General features: G+C 41.8%; 1 protein-coding gene across 1 annotated transcript in view; it reads left to right on the top strand.

The window, feature by feature from the left end:
* The window catches only part of cblb (Cbl proto-oncogene B, E3 ubiquitin protein ligase), a 204719-nt gene that overhangs the window by 149611 nt on the left and 32453 nt on the right, over positions 1-22655 (top strand). The window contains exon 11 of the mRNA XM_041894588.2: positions 14476-14664. Within this exon, the coding sequence (XP_041750522.2) occupies positions 14476-14664 (189 nt within the window). The remainder of the gene's footprint in view (positions 1-14475; positions 14665-22655) is intronic.

Below are 22655 nucleotides of genomic sequence, written 5' to 3'. Positions count from 1 at the left end.
AGAGATTGTTGTTGTGGCACCACACTGTCAAGTCTCTGACCTCCTCCCTGTAGGCTGTCTCATCGGCGTCAGTAAACAGGCCTACCACCGTCGTGTTTTCAGCAAACTTGATGATGGTTTTGGAGTCGTGCGTGGCTACGCAGTCGTGGGTAGACAGGGAATACTAAGCACACATGTTGAGGGGTCAGCGTGGCGGAGGCATACCCTCACCACCTAGGGCCGGCCCGTCAGGAAGTCCAGGATCCAGTTGCAGAGGGAGGTGTTCAGCTACAGGGTGATAGTGATTTAGGCAGGTTACCTTGGAATTCTTGGGATCAGGGACAATGGTGGTCAGCTTGAAACATGTTGGGATTACAGACTGGGACAAGGAGAGATGAAAAATGTCACAGAAGACACTTACTAGCTGGTCTGCACATGCTTTGAGAATGCGCCCTGGTATTCGGTCTGGCCCGGCGACCTTGCGAGTGACCTGTTTAAAAGTTTTACTCACATCGGCCACAGAGAGCAAGATCACACAGTCATTCGGAACAACAGGGGCTTTCACGCAAGACTCAGTGGTGTATTCCTGCATCACTAGGCATCTTATGACTGGGTTTCCCTTTGTAATCCGTTATCATCTTCAAGCCCTGCCACATACGATGAGCGACAGAGCCGGTGTAATAGGATTCCAAATTCCTCCTATATTGTACTTTTTCATGTTTGATGTCTCGTTGGAGGTCGTAGCGGTCTTTCTTGTATCATGTCCGTGTCACGTTCATTGTAAGCGGTAGCTCTAGCCTTTAGCCCAGCTCGGATATTGCCTGTAATCCATGGTTTTTTGGTTCGATACATTCGTATAGTCACTGCACATATTGATTAAACCTGCGACTGATGTGGTAAACTCCTCAATGCTATCGGATGAATCCTGGAACATATCCCAGTGTGTACTAGCGAAACAGTCTCGTATCCTCGCGTCTGCTTCATCAGACCACTGCCATATTAAGCGTGTAACTGGTACTTCCTGTTTGAGCTTTTGTTTGTAAACAGGAAGCAGGAGAATAGAGTTGTGTTCAGATTTGCCAAAGGGAGGATGAGGAAGGGCCTTGCATGCATTTCTGTGGGTAGAATAAAAGTGGTCTAGAGTTTTAGCGTCCCTAGTGGCGCAGAAGACGTTGGTAAAAGTGTGGTAGAATGGTTTTAAGTCTCCCCGCGTTAAAGTCTCTTCCCACCAGAAACACTGCCTCTGGGTGAGTGGTTTCTTGTTTGTTTATGGCCCCGTACAGTTCATTAAGTGCCATAGTGGTGTTGGCTTGTGGAGGGATGTAGACAGCCGGTGATGAATACGGTTGAGAACTCTCTTGGTAGATAAAACTTTCTGCAGCTTACCATGAGGTATTCTATATCAGTTAAGCAAAAGCTAGAGATTTCCTTCACACTGGAAGCAGAGCACAATTTGTTGTTTTTGAAGAGGCACACCCATCCCCCTTTGGACTTGCCCGAATCCACCTTCATCCGATCGTGTCGCTGCTTGGAGAAACCACTGAGTTATACATACATAGTCATCCAGCCACGTCTCTCCAAAGAATAAATATTGCAGTCTCTCTGATAGGAGACTCTCGAACGAAGCTCATCCATCTTATTCTCAGCAGCTGACCTTTTCACTGTGGTCTGATGAAGGTCTAATTTTGTAACAATGTTCCAAGAAACAGACCTTGAAAGACACTGTGAGGTACCACTTTATGATCTTTACCGACTCCATCTGAAGGCACACTTTTCTTTCCATTTGCTGAAATATGATTTATTTTTATATCAGAGAAAAAGGAAATGAAAGAGCTGTCTTGAGTAATGGCGCTGCATTGGATAGAAGCCGTTTTACAGGCTCCTGACCAATTCTTCTATTTTGTGTGTTTTTTTGCGCTGATCGTAACTTATTTTGTACATGATGTATCCACCATAATTTCATATGCCCGAAAAGAGCTTCTGGACATCAGAACAGCGTTCACTAACCTCCATTTTTGGCAAAGCTTTCTACTTCAACGAGTCGGAGGCGCAGGACGTACTGCACACCCTGGACCAGGCCCTAATCCCAGAGACACGGAAAAGAAACAGGCTGCGTAAGAGAGGCCGACTTGATGGCACCCTGATGAAACGATTATTGGCGAACGTACAGTAATTGGAGAACAAACTGGACGAGCTCTGTTCGAGACTATCCTATCAACGGGACGTAAAGAACTGTAATATCCTATCTTTCACAGAGTCATGGCTGAACAAGGACATGGATAATAGACACAAATCATTAGGAACACCTGCTCTTTACATGACAGACTGACCAGGTGAATCCAGGTGAAAGCTATGATCCCTTTTTGATGTTAAATCCACTTCAATCAGTCTGGATGAAGGGGAGCAGACAGGTTAAAGAAGGATTTTTAAGCCTTGAGACAATTGAGACATGGATTGTGTATGTGTGCCATTCAGAGGGTGAATGGGCAAGACAAAATATTTAAGTGCCTTTGAACAGGGTATGGTAGTATGGCGCACCGGTTTGAGTGTGTCAAGAACTGCAACGCTTCTGCGTTTTTCACGCTCAACAGTTTCCCGTGTGTATCAAGAATGGTCCACCACCCAAAGGACATCCAGCCAGCAGCCTACAAAAGGAAGTGGAGAGACTTTCTGTTTTTTTAAATTGAAAACCATTCTGAGGGGGCACCTGCTGTGGTGAATATCAAGCTGTTACTGCTTGTTTTGTTATTTCTAGTTTGATTATTGCAAAATTATGTAGCATTAAAGACTCATTTTAGGCATCAATGACATACTAATGTGTTATAACTGTTTTTTTAATGATGTAAGAACAATGAGATAGAGGTCTGCGCGGGACTGATTTCTTCATCCTGCTCCCGCCCACACCCACAGCTTTTCATACCGCACCCCGCCCGCACCTGCTGGCTTTCTGTCCTACTCCCACCCGCTACCGCAAGAACTGGTCCCAAACCCAACCGCAGTCCAGCAATGTTATTTTAGGAGTATGTGGCGCAGCTCACTTGCCAGCCATGGCCCCAGCAATTTTGCACCATATAGGCAGTGGTGTAAAGTACTTAAGTAAAAATACTCTAAAGTATTACTTAAGTAGTTTTTTGGGGTATCTGTACTTTACTTTACTATTTATATTTTTGACAACTTTTACTTTTACTCCACTACATTCCTAAAGAAAATAATGTTTTAATTTAATTTAGACCCCTCACGCACCTGATCTCGCACGTATGGCTACTGAACATGAAGCAGCAAGAATGACGACAGCAACACTTGCTACGTTTAGCATAGTCTTATAGGATATAGCCTAACTTTTAGGAGGATGATTTAAAGTCAGAGACAAATAAATGGGTAGTCAATACTTACTGAAAATGAAAAGGTGCAACAATCGCTCACCATAGTATTTGCATTGTATTTATTAAGGATCCCCATTGCAGCAGCTACTCTTCCTGGGGTCAAGTAACATTAAGGTAGTTATATACTATTTTAAATATTACTTGACATTACATTTCATAACACTTTACCCAATACATTTAGTGTGTTCCATAAGGCCACTACTCCACTATCACATATTTACAATACAACATCCATGTGTATGTGTGTGTGTCTTATCATGTGTATGTGTGTCTGTGCCTGTGTGTGTGTCTCTTCACAGTCCCCGCTGTTCCATAAGGTGTATTTTCATCTGTTTTTTTATTCTGATTCTACTGCTTTTCTGATGTGGAATAGAGTTCCATGTAGCCATGGCTTTATGTAGTACTGTGCGCCTCCCATAGTCTGTTCTTAACTTGGGGATTTTGAAGAGACCTTTGGTGGCATGTCTTGTGGGGTATGCATGGGTGTCCGAGCTGTGTGCTAGTAGTTTAAACAGACACCTCGGTGCATTCAGCATGTCAACACTTAGTGATGAAGTCAAAACAAGTAGTGATGAAGTCAATCTCTCCTCCACTTTGAGTCATTATTAATGTTATCTCTCCGTGTACATTTAAGGGCCAGCCGTGCTGCCCTGTTCTGAGCCAATTGTAATTTTCCGAGGTCCCTCTTTGTGGCACCTGACCACACAACTGAACAGTAGTCCAGGTGCGACAAAACTAGAGCCTGTAGAACCTGCCTTGTTGATAGTGTTGTTAAAAAGGCAGAGCAGCGCTATATTATGGACAGACTTCTCCCCATCTTAGCTACTATTGTATCAACCTGTTTTGACCATGACAGTTTACAATCCAGGGTTACTCCAAGCAGTTTAGTCACCTCAACTTGCTCAATTTCCACATTATTTATTACAATATTTAGTTGAGGTTTAAGGTTTAGTGAATGATTTGTCCCATACGTTTTTCCATCAGCAGACTATGATCGATAATGTCAAAAGCCGCGCTGAAGTCTAACAAAACAGCTCCCACAATCTTTTTATCATACATTTCTCTCAGCCAATCATCAGTCATTTGTGTAAGTGCTGTGCTTGTTGAATGTCCTTCCCTATAAGCGTGCTGAAAGTCTGTTGTCAATTTGTTTACAGTCAAATAGCATTGTATCTGCTCAAACACCATTTTTTCCAAAAGTTTACTAAGGGTTGGTAACAGGTTGATTGGTCGGCTATTTGAACCAGTAAAGGGGGCTTTACTATTCTTGGGTAGCAGAATTACTTTTGCTTCCCTCCTTTTTAGTAGGCTTAGATTGAAGATATGGCAAATAGGAGTAGCAATATCGTCCGCTATTATCCTCAGTAATTTTCCATCCAAGTTGTCAGACCCTGGTGGCTTGTCATTGTTGATAGACAACAATCTTTTTTTCACTTCTTCCACACTCACTTTACGGAATTCAAAATTACAATGGTTGTCTTTCATAATTTCATCAGTTATACTTGGATGTGTAGTGTCAGCATTTGTTGCTGGCATGTCATGTTTAAGTTTGCTAATCTTGCCAATGAAAAAATAATTCAGGTAATTTGCAATATCACTGGGTTTTGTGATGAATGAGCCATCTCAATGAATGCTGGAGCTGAGTTAGCGTTTTTGCCCAAAGTTTCAGTGAAGTTGCTCCAAAGCTTTTTACTATCATTCTTTAGGTCATTTAACTTTGTTTCATAGTATAGTTTATTCTTCTTTTTATTCAGTTTAGTCACATGATTTCTCAATTTGCAGTACGTTTGCCTATCGGTTGTGCAGCCAGACTTATTTGCCATTCCTTTTGCCTCATCCCCCTCAACCATAACAATTTTCAATTCCTCATCAATCCACAGGGATTTAACCGTTTTTACAGTCATTTTCTTAATGGGTGCATGCTTATTAGTAACTGGAATAAGCAATTTCATAAATGTGTCAAGTACAGCATCTGGTTGCTCCTCATTACACACCACAGGCCAACAAATATTATTTACATCAACAACATAGGAATCAAGACAAAACTTATTGTATGAGCACTTATACATTATATTAGGCCCAGCCTTTGGAACTTTGGTTTTCCTAGATATGGCTACTATAATGTGATCACTATATCCTATGGATTTGGATACTGCTTTAAAGCAAATTTCTACAGCATTAGTAAAGATGTGATCAATACATGGTGATGATTTCATTCCTGTGCTGTTTGTAACTACCCTGGTAGGTTGACTGATAACCTGAACCAGGTTGCAGGCACTCGTTACAGTTTAAAGCTTTTTCTAGAGTGGTCAGCTTGGTAAAAGCCGGTCAATATTTAAATCACCCAGAAAATATACCTATCTGTTGATATCACATAAATTATCAAGCATGTCGCACATGTTATCCAGATGCTGACTGGTAGCACTTGGTGGTCTACAGTGAGGGAAAAAAGTATTTGATCCCCTGCTGATTTTGTACGTTTGCCCACTGACAAAGACATGATCAGTCTATAATTTTAATGGTAGGTTTATTTGAACAGTGAGAGACAGAATAACAACAAAAAAATCCTGAAAAATCCATGTAAAAAATGTTATAAATTGATCGCATTTTAAAGAGGGGAATAAGTATTTGACCCCCTCTCAATCAGAAAGATTTCTGGCTCCCAGGTGTCTTTTATACAGGTAACGTGCTGAGATTAGGAGCACACTCTTAAAGGGAGTGCTCCTAATCTCAGTTTGTTACCTGTACAAAAGACACCTGTCCACAGAAGCAATCAATCAATCAGATTCCAAACTCTCCACCATGGCCAAGACCAAAGAGCTCTCCAAGGATGTCAGGGACAAGATTGTAGACCTACACAAGGCTGGAATGGGCTACAAGACCATCGCCAAGCAGCTTGGTGAGAAGGTGACAACAGTTGGTGCGATTATTCGCAAATGGAAGAAACACAAAAGAACTGTCAGTCTTCCTCGGCCTGGGGCTCCATGCAAGATCTCACATCGTGGAGTTGCAATGAACATGAGGACGGTGAGGAATCAGCACAGAACTACACGGGAGGACCTTGTCAATGATCTCAAGGCAGCTGGGACCATAGTCACCAAGAAAACAATTGGTAACACTACGCCGTGAAGGACTGTAATCCTGCAGCGCCAATGAACATCTAAATGATTCAGAGGAGGACTGAGTGAAAGTGTTGTGGTCAGATGAGACCAAAATCAAGCTCTTTGGCATCAACTCAACTCGACGTGTTTGGAGGAGGAGGAATGCTGCCTATGACCCCAAGAACACCATCCCCACCGTCAAACATGGAGGTGGAAACATTATGCTTTGGGAGTGTTTTTCTGCTAAGGGGACAGGACAACTTCACCCCATCAAAGGGACGATGGACGGGGCCATGTACCGTCAAATCTTGGGTGAGAACCTCCTTCCCTCAGGCAGGGCATTGAAAATGGGTTGTGGATGGGTATTCCAGCATGACAATGACACACAGCCAAGGCAACAAAGGAGTGGCTCAAGAAGAAGCACATTAAGGTCCTGGTGGCCTAGCCAGTCTCCAGACCTTAATCCCATAGAAAATCTGTGGAGGGAGCTGAAGGTTCAAGTTGCCAAACGTCAGCCTCGAAACCTTAATGAATTGGAGAAGATCTGCAAAGAGGAGTGGGACAAAATCCCTCCTGAGATGTGTGCAAACCTGGTGGCCAACTACAAGAAACGTCTGACCTCTGTGATTGCCAACAATGGTTTTGCCACCAAGTACTAAGTCATGTTTTGCAGAGGGGTCAAATACTTATTTCCCTCATTAAAATGCAAATCAATTCATAACATTTTTGACATGCGTTTTTCTGGATTTTTTGTTATTGTTATTCTGTCTCTCACTGTTCAAATAAACCTACCATTACAATTATAGACTGATCATGTCTTTGTCAGTGGGCAAACATACAAAATCAGCAGGGGATCAAATACGTAATTCCCTCACTGTATAGCAGCTTTCCACCAGAATGGGCTTTAGGTGAGGCAGATGAACCTGTAGCCATATTACTTCAACAGTATTTAACATGAGATCCTCTCTAAGCTTTACAGGAATGTGGTTCTGAATATAAACGGCAATACCTCCACCTTTGGCATTTCTGTCTTTTCTGTAGACGTTATAACCATATATTGCTACCACTGAATCATCAAAGGTATTATCTAAGTGAGTTTCAGAGATTGTCATAATATGAATGTAATCTATTACTAGCAAATTATTGATTTCATGAACCTTGTTTCTTAAGCTACATATGTTAATGTGGGCTATGTTTAGCACTTTTCTGGGATGCTTGATTGTTTTCATTGCTTTACTGGGAAGCTTAGCAGAAGTAGACATCCTCATGTTATTTATGTTAGTGCAGGGTGAGCTGCACACAGCGGACTTCCTACTAGGGCACACCGCCACAGTGCTAACAGTATAACCCAACCTATGCGCGCGTTGTGCCTTTTCCTTTTCAATTAGGATAAAACAATTTGACTGCACCTCGACTCACGTTGGTTGAGCGCCCTCCACTTCTTTCCATTATCAATATTTATTTACAGCCACTGTAGTAAACTACAGTCTAATCATATTTAAGTTAATTTCATATTTAATAATAATAATAATAATATGCCATTTAGCAGACGCTTTTATCCAAAGCGACTTACAGTCATGCGTGCATACATTATTTAATTTTTTTGTGTATGGGTGGTCCCGGGGATCGAACCCACTACCTTGGCGTTACAAGCGCCGTGCTCTACCAGCTGAGCTACAGAGGACCACAATTTTAAGTTAACTGGCACGTGATTCTCCGCCCATGTAGGCAGCCTACTCTATTTCAATGAGACCACACATACTAGGCCCACTTTAACTCGCACGCCCAACTAGGAGAGGAGAGGTAGGCTACTGAAGTTGAAGCAGCGAATTCTGAGTGTGTGAATAATGCAAAAAATATGTGTTTTTAATACAATAGGTAGGCTAAGGCTAACATATACAAAGCAGAAAGAGGACCGTTTCCAAATAATCTGCGGGACAATAAAAATATTTTCATCCCAAAGTCGTCTGTCTGACCGCCCGCTCCCACCCGCAGCATGACAAATGCTGACTGCGCTGCAATGATCCCTGTCAGGACCTGCAGCCCTCCACAGTTGATTCGATCTGGTTTTGACCTTATGTTAATGTATTGAAATAATTTGTTACCCCCAATAATTACATTTCAGATCAGTTGAGTGATAAAGTCATCATCTCCTCCTCTATGCCCTCCCATTAAATTAGTTAAGGCTTATTCTCACTGAATAGAGTTATTGGGACGAAATTTCAATTGACATAATATGTATAAACACTTTTGAATTCACATTAGCGGCGGGAATGTCACGAGCCGAGAAAGGGTTCGGTTGATGTTCTTGCTTCGCAGTAGAGGTCTTCACGGGTCCGAAAAGTTAGATCCGTTCTGAAATGGATCCATGGCTTTCCCACACGACCCAATATGCATAAATACATTTTCAAAAACAGAGAACTATTTTGAATGGACCCGAGGACAGTCAGACCCGTTCCGAAAAGGACCCAAACAGACCTGTGCTGGTTCAGATCCGAGAGACCCGTTCAGATCCGAAAGTAGAAAGAGAGAGAGAAACCTCAAACTGGGCGCTGCCAGTGCCAAAATGTAATAAGTGATATTAGCCAAATGTTCCACAGTTTCATGTCCTTAAAAACGACCTATAACAAATTACAACAAAACTTTTTCGATGTGTAGCATATTAACAACATTACAGTCTATTGTTTTATTGCTTTTTACTTTCCTAAAACAATAATTGTCTCCATAATGGTTCAGCTGCCAAAGATTTGAGCGCTAAGTGCATCAGGGCATTGAATGCATATAGGCCTAGGCGTCCACTGAATGATATTCCTAGCCCTAGAGAGACCAAGAGAAATATATAGATATGCTGGCGCCATATTCCCAACATCGACATGGATTTCTTTATACTTGTCAGATAGGCTACTACTGCTGTACAGGTGGCTAAGTTCAACTATCAGAGTCAGTTGGAGTGCCAGTGTGCACTGCCTTCATAGGCCTGCAGTAGCAAAGCCTAATAATAAACCACACCAAACCGTCACAAAAGTTGCTTACATTTTTTAGGGTTAAAGTAATCAGCACAGCAGGGCTGCCAGCAAACGTGTGGCGAGCCGGCATTTGCCCCAGCACTTTTGACTTGGTTTAATAAAAAATATTGACACAAAAGCGTTGAAAAGAGGGACAAAGTAATGTTGTTTAGACTGAGTCGCCTCATGATTTGTTTGACAGGATGTTAATGTTTTCATCCTCCCTAGGGCCGGGTTTTTTTCCAGGAGTTACATTTTTTTAACCATTAGAAGAAATCTGGTCCCATCAGCCTATATAAAACTGTTTTTTACAGCTGATTTATTACTATGTCATACCTGGAGTTTTACCTGGTTAGGTTAGGCTAGGCTACCAGATAAGGAAAAACTCTGGGCCCCAGGAAAACAATTTCCCCCCACCACTCTGGGACCTGTGGTGCCACCTCTGAAATTACCAGACAATGTTACAAATGAAAAAAACATTATATTTGTATGATCTACTATCTCAGCATTTTGACTTACATATCTAAAAATGTTGAGATAATATCGGCATAAAAAAACATGGTGGCTGATATGGGCTTCCATAGTTTTAAGTGGCTCAGTGCAGCCGTCTGACAGCAGCTGCTGCGACAATTTCAGAATGTTACTACACTTTCAGGTACATTTTTTTAGCTGTTTCGAAAACATTGCTCTGCTATTACTATTTATACTGTAGGAGTATTGAGTTCGAGACAATTCTGTTTACACTGGAGGGGGGAGCTCGAGATGTGATAATTTCGCAAGTTTACACAACAGTATTGTCTCTCGAGAATCGAGAACTCTCGAGAACCTCTTGAAAATGTCCCTTTGCTATCGCCAATGTGGAACGGTCTTAATGTGTCATCTTGGACAAAATGTGACTGTCACTGCTATGGCCTCAGTGCTCACTCACCTTAACTCACGAGCTGTCAAGTAGAATGACCCAGCAATTAATTAAATGGGCTACTGCCATTTATCTACTTATCTACTAACTAGATATGCATGACGTTGAATCAGAGGATAGTTTAAAAAAATAATTTTTTTTTTTTTTTATGCAGGTTACTAAGCATTCTGTCAGTTCAATTGCTGTCTGGTATAAAAATAAAAAATGTAGTGTCAGCGCAATCTCACAAATGCCACATTTCAGGATTCTAATCAGTACTAGTCATGTCATGAAACATCATGCTGTGCCAGGAAGAGAAAGAATCCTGTTCAATGCTACAGACTCTGGTGATTGAATAGCTAATGCTACAATTAGCTGATTAGCCACAGAGTAAGTGTCGTCCAACCCCTGAAGGCCGAGTTTGCCTCAGCACTTAACTGCTGCATTTAGTGCTATTTAGAAATGTAAAGGTTTCTTGATTCCTCTCTCGATTTCCCATTTTGTAGTAGAGAAAAAAACTATACTTTTTGTTGGACAATAATGTGGAGTGACAGTGACAGAATGAGTAGAGATTGTTACCTTTGCATGAATTGTGAAATGAAAGCTTTTAAGTTTATTAAGCAAATATAGCTAATCTTAGATGTTGACATTCACATACACTGCAATTTGGCAAAACATTATTGCCTAAGGCACATCTGGGTGGTTGTTTAAAAACCAGACATGTCTTCTGAAGCATTAACACCATGGCTGTATGGTTGTGACTCGCCCTGTTGTCTACTTCTGAGGATGGTGTGCCTCACTCATGGTTGTTCAAGTCCCCCTTCGGAAACTGGTTACCTGCCTGTCGAGGACAAGTGACAGGCAGGTAAACCTGCAGTACTCAGCTGCTCTGTGTTCCACAGGTCAGGACTGAGAGTTAGAAAAAGTCACCCATACCTTGCCACTCAATCAACACATTTCTGTCCATCACCCCAACTGTAAATGTAATGTCATAGCTTTCACTTGTTTAAAACTTGTTTTATGTGTATGAGTCAGGGTTTCTGTTAGGAAAATGTGGCGCCGGACATTTGACCGGCAGCCTTTTGATTTAACGGACATTTGAGAATATTACCGGTCCCATATGCATTGCGTGTGTAACCTGATTAGGGCATCCACCCACAGTGCTCAGAATGACAGAAATCACATTATGATTATGGTTATTCAGAACTACCCTACGCCTTGACGTCTTTCTCCCGACATCCTGCAACTAGTGAGGTCTGGTCGCCCGATAACCTGCCAGCTCGACCCCATCCCCTCCTCCCTTCTCCAGACCATCTCTGGAGACCTTCTCCCATTCCTCACTTACCTCATCAACTCATCCCTGACCACTGGCTGCATCCCCTCTAACTTCAAAATGGCCCGAGTCGCTCCCCTCCTCAAGAAACCAACACTCGACTGTAGACGTGTATCCCTTCTTTCTTTTCTTTCCAAAACACTTGAGCGTGCTGTCTCTGATCAACTTTCTCGTTATCTCTCTCAGGACAATCTTCTTGACCCTAACCAGTCAGGCTTCAAGACGGGTCACTCAACCGAGACTGCTCTTCTCTGTGTCACAGAGGCTCTCCACACTGCCAAAGCTGACTCTCTCCTCTGTGCATAGCCTGAGACTCCCAGCCTTGAGAGGGTGGAGAGGAGGATTTGATGGTTCACAGTGTCGAAGGCAGCAGGTAGATCTAGGAGGATGAGAACACTATTGGATTGCATCCTACCTGGCAGGCCGCTCCTACCAGCTGACGTGGAGAGGATCTGTGTCTGCACCACATACTCTCACTACTGGTGTCCCCCAGGGCTCGTTTCTAGGCCCTCTCCTCTTCTCTCTATACACCAAGTTACTTGGCTCCGCTATATCCTCACATGGTCTCTCCTATCAATGTTATGCAGATGACACTCAACTACTTTTCTCCTTCCCCCCTTCTGACACCAAGGTGGCAACACGCATCTCTGCTTGCCTGGCAGATATCTCATCTTGGATGTCTGCCACCACCTCAACCTCAACAAGATGTAGCTCTTCTTCCCAGGGAAGGCCTGCCCGCTCAAAGACCTCTCCATCATGGTTGACAACTCCACAGTGTCGCCCTCCCAGAGTGCAAAGAACCTTGACGTGACCCTGGACAACACCCTGTCGTTCTCTGCAAACATAAAAGCAGTAACCGGCTCCTGCAGGTTCATGCTCTACAACATCCGTATAGTACAACCCTACCTCACACAGGAAGCAGTGCAGGTCCTAATCCAGGCACTTGTGTTCTCCCGTCGGCAACAAAATATTTTATAATGGGATTATTATGATTTTTTGGGACAATTGACCGGCGGCAGTTTTATTTATTGGCGTTTCATAATTTTTATAGGCCAAAGGCCGGCTAACGGAAACCCTGTTATGAATGTTACATCCATATACAGTGGGGAAAAAAGTATTTAGTCAGCCACCAATTGTGCAAGTTCTCCCACTTAAAAAGATGAGAGAGGCCTGTAATTTTCATCATAGGTACACGTCAACTATGACAGACAAAATGAGAAAAAAATATCCAGAAAATCACATTGTAGGATTTTTTATGACTTTATTTGCAAATTATGGTGGAAAATAAGTATTTGGTCAATAACAAAAGTTTCTCAATACTTTGTTATATACCCTTTGTTGGCAATGACACAGGTCAAACGTTTTCTGTAAGTCTTCACAAGGTTTTCACACACTGTTGCTGGTATTTTGGCCCATTCCTCCATGCAGATCTCCTCTAGAGAAGTGATGTTTTGGGGCTGTCGCTGGGCAACACGGACTTTCAACTCCCTCCAAAGATTTTCTATGGGGTTGAGATCTGGAGACTGGCTAGGCCACTCCAGGAACTTGAAATGCTTCTTACGAAGCCACTCCTTCGTTGCCCGGGCGGTGTGTTTGGGATCATTGTCATGCTGAAAGACCCAGCCACGTTTCACCTTCAATGCCCTTGCTGATGGAAGGAGGTTTTCACTCAAAATCTCACGATACATGGCCCCATTCATTCTTTCCTTTACACAGATCAGTTGTCCTGGTCCCTTTGCAGAAAAACAGCCCCAAAGCATGATGTTTCCACCCCCATGCTTCACAGTAGGTATGGTGTTCTTTGGATGCAACTCAGCATTCTTTGTCCTCCAAACACGACGAGTTGAGTTTTTACCAAAAAGTTATATTTTGGTTTCATCTGACCATATGACATTCTCCCAATCCTCTTCTGGATCATCCAAATGCACTCTAGCAAACTTCAGACGGGCCTGGACATGTACTGGCTTAAGCAGGGGGACACGTCTGGCACTGCAGGATTTGAGTCCCTGGCGGCGTAGTGTGTTACTGATGGTAGGCTTTGTTACTTTGGTCACAGCTCTCTGCAGGTCATTCACTAGGTCCTCCCGTGTGGTTCTGGGATTTTTGCTCACCGTTCTTGTGATCATTTTGATCCCACGGGGTGAGATCTTGCGTGGAGCCCCAGATCGAGGGAGATTATCAGTGGTCTTGTATGTCTTCCATTTCCTAATAATTGCTCCCACAGTTGATTTCTTCAAACCAAGCTGCTTACCTATTGCAGATTCAGTCTTCACAGCCTGGTGCAGGTCTACAATTTTGTTTCTGGTGTCCTTTGACAGCTCTTTGGTCTTGGCCATAATGGAGTTTGGAGTGTGACTGTTTGAGGTTGTGGACAGGTGTCTTTTATACTGATAACAAGTTCAAACAGGTGCCATTAATACAGGTAACGAGTGGAGGACAGAGGAGCCTCTTAAAGAAGAAGTTACAGGTCTGTGAGAGCCAGAAATCTTGTTTGTTTGTAGGTGACCAAATACTTATTTTCCACCATCATTTGCAAATAAATTCATAAAAAATCCTACAATGTGATTTTCTGGACATTGTTTTCTCAATTTGTCTGTCATAGTTGACGTGTACCTATGATGAAAATTACAGGCCTCTTTCATCTTTTTAAGTGGGAGAACTTGCACAATTGGTGGCTGACTAAATGCTTTTTTCCCCCACTGTATTTCAGTGTCTATGACTGCCACATGGGTATTATTAAAAACTTGAACTTGTTGTTTTGTTCTTTCCATATCAGCAGTGTGCCGAACAGCAGAACTCCCCTGTGATGTCACCAAACTCCTCCCCGGTGGCCCAGAGGAGGAAAGCCCACGCTGAGACCCTGAGCATCCAGCACCTCAGCCTGCCCCCCGTCCCCCCTCGCCTGGACCTCATCCAGAAGGGCGTCATCCGATCCCCCTCCGCCAGCCCCTCCAGCTCCCCAAAGGTGGGTCAGGGTGTACCATATGTCTATGGGGTGTACAGCCTAAACCCCCTTTCAAACTGGTTTGGTGTGACCTATTGTTTCTCGTTCAGCATACCAAAGAGGTATTGATTCAGATTCAGATTGTTTAATAGTCACATGTGCAGTCATGTATACACACATGACTGTAAGTCGCTTTGGATAAAAGTTTTGGATAAAAGCGTCTGCTAAATGACATATTATTATTATTACAGTGTTGCAGGTGTGATTGCAGGATACTGTGAAAATCTGAAACTGCATGTTTGCACTCCACACCGAAACCCTTTTCATACTATTGTGCTGACCCAAAGTCTTTTGGCTCACCTTCGAGCTCACTCTATCAACAGAATTCGACCAGGAAGTAGGAAGCAGAAAGTTTTGACTGGCGATACAGTGCTTCAGTTTTTATACTTTTTCAGTTCAAGGTTTATTTATATAGCACATTTCAGACATGAATGCAATGCAATGCCCTTCACAGGAAAACACATAAATAAAAATAAAAACAGAAATATTTACTACACAAAAAACAAAAGAATAACAATAAAACTGAAAGGCTAAAAAATGATTGTTTTAAAATCTCTTTTAAATATGTCCACAGTTTTGGGATCCCTCAGGTTCTCTGGTGGTCTTGGTCAGTACCCGTGCTGCAGCATTCTGTATGTTTACCAGACAGGAGAGCATTACAGTAGTCAAGCCTTCTTGTAATAAAAGCATGGATGAGTCTCTTGGCAATGTTCCTCAGGTGGTAAAAAGCTATTTTGGTCACATTCCTGATGTGTGATTCTAAATTGATTTCAGAATCTAAAATGACATCTAGGTTTTTTACCTGGTGTTTTATCTTTATTTCCCGTTTAATCTTTATTAAAATGTGCTGCCACATTCTCTCTCTGCTTTGGCTCCAATAATAAGTACCTCGGTCTTGTCTTGATTTAGCTGGAGGAAGTTGTGAGCCATCCAAGTATTTAAATCACTAATAAAGTCTAATAATTTATCTGTGGAGCTAAAATCCTCTGGTGACACAGAAATGTAAAGTGGTGTAGCAGTGAAAATCAATGTAATGCTCTCTGATAACACCTGCCAAGGGGAAATATATATAAACTGAACAGTACTGGACCCAAAATCGAACCTTGAGATACCTTGCCAAACTGTTGCCACAAGGTTGGAAGCACAGAATCGTCGAGAATTACATTGTATGCTGTAGCATTAAGATTTCCCTTCACTGGAACTCTGGGACCTAGCCTGAACCATGAAAAATCCCCAGACCATTATTCGTCCTCCACCAAACTTTACAGTTGGCACTATGCATTCGGGCAGGTAGCGTTCTCCTGGCATCCACCAAACTCAGAATTGTCCGTCGGACTGCCAGATGGTGAAGCGTGATTCATCACTCCAGAGAACGCATTTCCACTGCTCCAGAGTCCAATGGCAGCGAGCTTTTCACCACTCTAGCCGACACTTGACATTGTGCATGGGGATCTTAGGCTTGTCTGCGGCTGCTCGGCCATGAAAACCCATTTCATGAAGCTCACCACGAACAGTTATTGTGCTGACGTTGCTTCCAGGGGCAGTTTGGAACTCAGTAGTGAGTGTTGCAACCGAGGACAGACGAGCCGTTGTTGCTCCTAGACATTTCCACTTCACAATAACAGCACTTACAGTTGACCGGGGCAGCTCTAGCAGGGCAGAAATTTGACGAACTGACATATTGGAAAGGTGGCATCCTATGAAGGTGACATGATTGTTCTTTAAGTCCCCACCGACCATTTCCCACATTCTTTTAATTAGGAATATTGTTTCATTATCCCACTTTTGGATGTTGGAGTCTTGGCGGGAAGACTTCCTTTGTCTCACAGGGAAATTCCCTCTCCCAATACTGCATGGCACGGAAAAGAAAGTTTCTGCAAGGAATTTACGACCGGTCTTAAAACTGGACTTTCCTGGGTGTTCAAACCTTTGCCTAGCCGGCATCTTTGATCCTCAGCCCATGAGGGAAAATCATGACAATGACATATGGTAATTTATGTTTTGTAACACATTTATGTAATGCTTATGAAGGCTTTATGAAGCCTTTATAAGCTGAACGTAATTTAAAGTGGGACCATTTGGGTCAATGCGAGTTTTGACACTCTTATGTAGGTGTCATAACCAGCCATAAAATAACGCAATATATGTCACAACAGGTGTAAATAAATGGGTCATGACAGTGTTATGACCATATTATAACAGGTTATGACACATTGTCAGCTGTAATGACATATTATGACATGGTATGATGTTTTTTTTTAGGGGGTAGATCAGCTTAATATTACAGATAGATTGTAACTTCCATCAATGTAATAGTCTGCATCACTTCCAATCCCCCATGTATATATATATATATATATATATATATATATATATATATATATATATATATATATATATATATACAGTGGGGAAAAAAAGTATTTAGTCGGCCACCAATTGTGCAAGTTCTCCCACTTAAAAAGATGAGAGAGGCCTGTAATTTTCATCATAGGTACACGTCAACTATGACAGACAAAATGAGGAAAAAAAATCCAGAAAATCACATTGTAGGATTTTTTATGAATTTATTGGCATATGATGGTGGAAAATAAGTATTTGGTCAATAACAAAAGTTTCTCAATACTTTGTTATATACCCTTTGTTGGCAATGACACAGGTCAAACGTTTTCTGTAAGTCTTCACAAGGTTTTCACACACTGTTGCTGGTATTTTGGCCCATTCCTCCATGCAGATCTCCTCTAGAGCAGTGATGTTTTGGGGCTGTCGCTGGGCAACACAGACTTTCAACTCCCTCCAAAGATTTTCCATGGGGTTGAGATCTGGAGACTGGCTAGGCCACTCCAGGACCTTGAAATGCTTCTTACGAAGCCACTCCTTCGTTGCCCGGGCGGTGTGTTTGGGATCATTGTCATGCTGAAAGACCCAGCCACGTTTCATCTTCAATGCCCTTGCTGATGGAAGGAGGATTTCACTCAAAATCTCACGATACATGGCCCCATTCATTCTTTCCTTTACACGGATTAGTCGTCCTGGTCCCTTTGCAGAAAAACAGCCCCAAAGCATGATGTTTCCAACCCCATGCTTCACAGTAGGTATGGTGTTCTTTGGATGCAACTCAGCATTCTTTGTCCTCCAAACATGACGAGTTGAGTTTTTACCAAAAAGTTATATTTTGGTTTCATCTGACCGTATGACATTCTCCCAATCCTCTTCTGGATCATCCAAATGCACTTCAGACGGGCCTGGACATGTACTGGCTTAAGCAGGGGACACGTCTCGCACTGCAGGATTTGAGTCCCTGGCGGCGTAGTGTGTTACTGATGGTAGGCTTTGTTACTTTGGTCCCAGCTCTCTGCAGGTCATTCACTAGGTCCCCCGTGTGGTTCTGGGATTTTGCTCACCGTTCTTGTGATCATTTTGACCCCACGGGGTGAGATCTTGCGTGGAGCCCCAGATCGAGGGAGATTATCAGTGGTCTTGTATGTCTTCCATTTCCTAATAATTGCTCCCACAGTTGATTTCTTCAAACCAAGCTGCTTACCTATTGCAGATTCAGTCTTCCCAGCCTGGTGCAGGTCTACAATTTAGTTTTTTGGTGTCCTTTGACAACTCTTTGGTCTTGGCCATTGTGGAGTTTGAGTGTGACTGTTTGAGGTTGTGGACAGGTGTCTTTTATACTGATAACAAGTTCAAACAGGTGCCATTAATACAGGTAACGAGTGGAGGACAGAGGAGCCTCTTAAAGAAGAAGTTACAGGTCTGTGAGAGCCAGAAATCTTGCTTGTTTGTAGGTGACCAAATACTTATTTTCCACCATAATTTGCAAATAAATTCATTAAAAATCCTACAATGGGATTTTCTGGATTTTTTTCTCAATTTGTCTGTCATAGTTGACGTGTACCTATGATGAAAATTACAGGCCTCTCTCATCTTTTTAAGTGGGAGAACTTGCACAATTGGTGGCCGACTAAATACTTTTTTTTCCCCACTGTATATATATATATATATATATATATATATATAAATATATATATATATATATATATATATATATATATATATATATAAATATATACATACACATATATACCCACATACATACACACATACCCATACATACATACATACATACATACATACATACATACACTTACATACAGTGGGGAAAAAAAGCATTTAGTCAGCCATCAATTGTGCAAGTTCTCCCACTTAAAAATATGAGAGAGGCCTGTAATTTTCATCATAGGTACACGTCAACTATGACAGACAAATTTAGATTTATTTTTCCAGAAAATCACATTGTAGGATTTTTAATGAATTTATTTGCAAATTATGGTGGAAAATAAGTATTTGGTCACCTACAAACAAGCAAGATTTCTGGCTCTCACAGACCTGTAACTTCTTCTTTAAGAGGCTCCTCTGTCCTCCACTCGTTACCTATATTAATGGCACCTGTTTGAACTTGTTATCAGTATAAAAGACACCTGTCCACAACCTCAAACAGTCACACTCCAAACTCCACTATGGCCAAGACCAAAGAGCTGTCAAAGGACACCAGAAACAAAATTGTAGACCTGCACCAGGCTGGGAAGACTGAATCTGCAATAGGTAAGCAGCTTGGTTTGAAGAAATCAACTGTGGGAGCAATTATTAGGAAATGGAAGACATACAAGACCACTGATAATCTCCCTCGATCTGGGGCTCCACGCAAGATCTCACCCCGTGGGGTCAAAATGATCACAAGAACGGTGAGCAAAAATCCCAGAACCACACGGGGAGCTAGTGAATGACCTGCAGAGAGCTGGGACCAAAGTAACAAAGCCTACCATCAGTAACACACTACGCCGCCAGGGACTCAAATCCTGCAGTGCCAGACGTGTCCCCCTGCTTAAGCCAGTACATGTCCAGGCCCGTCTGAAGTTTGCTAGAGTGCATTTGGATGATCCAGAAGAGGATTGGGAGAATGTCATATGGTCAGATGAAACCAAAATATAACTTTTTGGTAAAAACTCAACTCGTCGTGTTTGGAGGACAAAGAATGCTGAGTTGCATCCAAAGAACACCATACCTACTGTGAAGCATGGGGGTGGAAACATCATGCTTTGGGGCTGTTTTTCTGCAAAGGGACCAGGACGACTGATCCGTGTAAAGGAAAGAATGAATGGGGCCATGTATCGTGAGATTTTGAGTGAAAACCTCCTTCCATCAGCAAGGGCATTGAAGGTGAAACGTGGCTGGGTCTTTCAGCATGACAATGATCCCAAACACACCGCCCGGGCAACGAAGGAGTGGCTTCGTAAGAAGCATTTCAAGGTCCTGGAGTGGCCTAGCCAGTCTCCAGATCTTAACCCCATAGAAAATCTTTGGAGGGGAGTTGAAAGTCTGTGTTGCCCAGCGACAGCCCCAAAACATCACTGCTCTAGAGGAGATCTGCATGGAGGAATGGGCCAAAATACCAGCAACAGTGTGTGAAAACCTTGTGAAGACTTACAGAAAACGTTTGACCTGTGTCATTGCCAACAAAGGGTATATAACAAAGTATTGAGAAACTTTTGTTATTGACCAAATACTTATTTTCCACCATAATTTGCAAATAAATTCATTAAAAATCCTACAATGTGATTTTCTGGATTTTTTTCTTCTCATTTTGTCTGTCATAGTTGACGTGTACCTATGATGAAAATTACAGGCCTCTCTCATCTTTTTAAGTGGTAGAACTTGCACAATTGGTGGCTGACTAAATACTTTTTTTCCCCACTGTACATATCCTTAAAAAATATATATATATTCCCCTTTATTACTTTCCAACCCCACCACCCTTTCCCTAATTGGAGTAAACTAGTGAACAACAATGCTTAGGCCTCTACTTCCAGCTTATACTTACTATCTACATTTTATGGACACAGTCAATTTTACAATAATTATATTTTGTTAGTTTTTTCTCCTGAACTTCTTCTACTCTCAACCTTTCCGATCATTTTCATGATTTCCTTCCGGTTTGCTTCTATATGCCATATCTTTCTAACTGTGTTCTTTCACAAAAGCTCCCAACCTACAGCCTATATACTTATTATGGACACAGTATGCTTACATTATTAGTTATCTTGTTATTAGTTGTTGTTAGTTGTTATTAGTCCCATCCTTCAACTCCATTCAACACCACCCATCTATCTCTTAACACCATCCATATAGGATTTATATTTGCCATATATTTTTCAACTGTACTGTGATGTTTTACAAAAGTTCTGAACCTTTCCATTCTCATTGTTTCTACAGATTGTACATTGAAAATAAACATGTGTTATGACCCTTGGTGTCAAGAAAAGTGTTACTGAAATGGTAACCTCTATTTGTATGCGGACAATACTGTTGTGTATTCTGTTGCCTCTTCTGTTGACAAGGCTATTTCAGAACTACAATCTGCCTTTTTTACTTTGCAGAAAGCCTTTGTTGCACTGAAATTGGTAAGGTTTCAGCATCCAATGTACATATGCATAAATCATCAGATACATTTTTAAGCTTTTCGAAAAATAACATGTACTTAGTTTTAGTTTTACCTGCATTAACCCTTTACACTCGTACCTGTATACGCATTGAAAATTGCAGATTTGGGCACTACTAAGCGCCTAAATTGGAACGCAGTGGCTGTACAGACACATGCTATGCATGACGTCAGAGCTCAGGTTCTCCGCTTCACAGCGCTGTATGGGTTTTGACTGACAGCCGTTCTGAGCTTGAGCACAGAGCGCAACAAGAAGTTGCTCCCACCCCTCCCGGTAATTGGGGACATTTTGAAAAATGTTTGTTGTCTGAATGATGGAAATGCTGTAAATTAAGATTACATTATGTATTTTGAAAGATGAGACGTTGAGGATTATAATAAATACTTCTTTGATGTAATACATACAAGCAAGCCAAACACCCGTGAGTCCAAATGTGCACTTCACATTTCCAAATCATAAAACTCATGTCATATACAGTGTTAAGGTTTATTATCACTATGTTTGATGTACAGTTACAAGATTACATTTTTACATTTGACATTTTTTGTCATTTAGCAGACACTCTTATCCAGAGCGACTTACAGTTAGTGAGTACATACATTTTCATACTGGACCCCCGTGGGAAACGAACCCACAACCCTGGCGTTACAAGCGCCATGCTCCACCAACTGAGCTACAGGGGTAGAGCATGGCATCATACCCTGGGTTGTTCTGAACAGAATGAGCCTATGTTTGTTTATTGTGAAGAAAATTCACCTGAATGTACTCATGACTCCTTTCTGTGCACGCAAAAATTACGATCTGTTTTTCTGAATTGACTTGTGACTGTAATATCATAGCCAGTGATGTTGGCAATAGAACAAGCTTTGCAATTATGCAACCATTACCTGACCCAAATTGCGATTTATAACGGACTGTTTTTGGATTAAGTAAACAAAAACAGTAATTGTGTGATGGCGGGGATGCAGGGTTGTGTTCCAAACAAAACAACTACAAGTGTGCTTGCTCTATTTTCTCAATGGCACAGTTAGAAGCGCTCAAAAAAGTAGATTGAAAAAAGTAGTTCGTTCTCTTACTCAAACCCTTGTAATGTTTTTGTCTTATGTTGCACCTACCCCACATTTTCCAGGAATAGTCTTATCATGTTACTGAATGTATCCAGAGTATTTTCAGATTTCGTTATCAACAAATGCAGAGAAAAGTACAGTAAATGTCAAATGACATAAAATCAACAGTGTAATGTTTGGATTCAGTCTTGTGTCAGGTGAACTGTTGTGTACTCACCTTTTGGTCTAATCATTTTCCCATTATCTCCAAATTGTTCCTTTCAATTGCTATCACGGTTATGTGTATGCGTTTCATATTTCTTCTGTAAGAAACATTTCAATTTAGTCCTATCCAGATAGGCCAATTCCCACGAGTGTAAAGGGTTAAGTGATGCAGGTA

Source organism: Coregonus clupeaformis, chromosome 13 (genome assembly GCF_020615455.1).
Source record: "Coregonus clupeaformis isolate EN_2021a chromosome 13, ASM2061545v1, whole genome shotgun sequence".
NCBI lineage: Eukaryota > Metazoa > Chordata > Actinopteri > Salmoniformes > Salmonidae > Coregonus > Coregonus clupeaformis.
The sequence above is the reverse complement of the archived record's forward strand: the minus strand, read 5'-3'. Positions and strand labels throughout refer to the sequence as shown.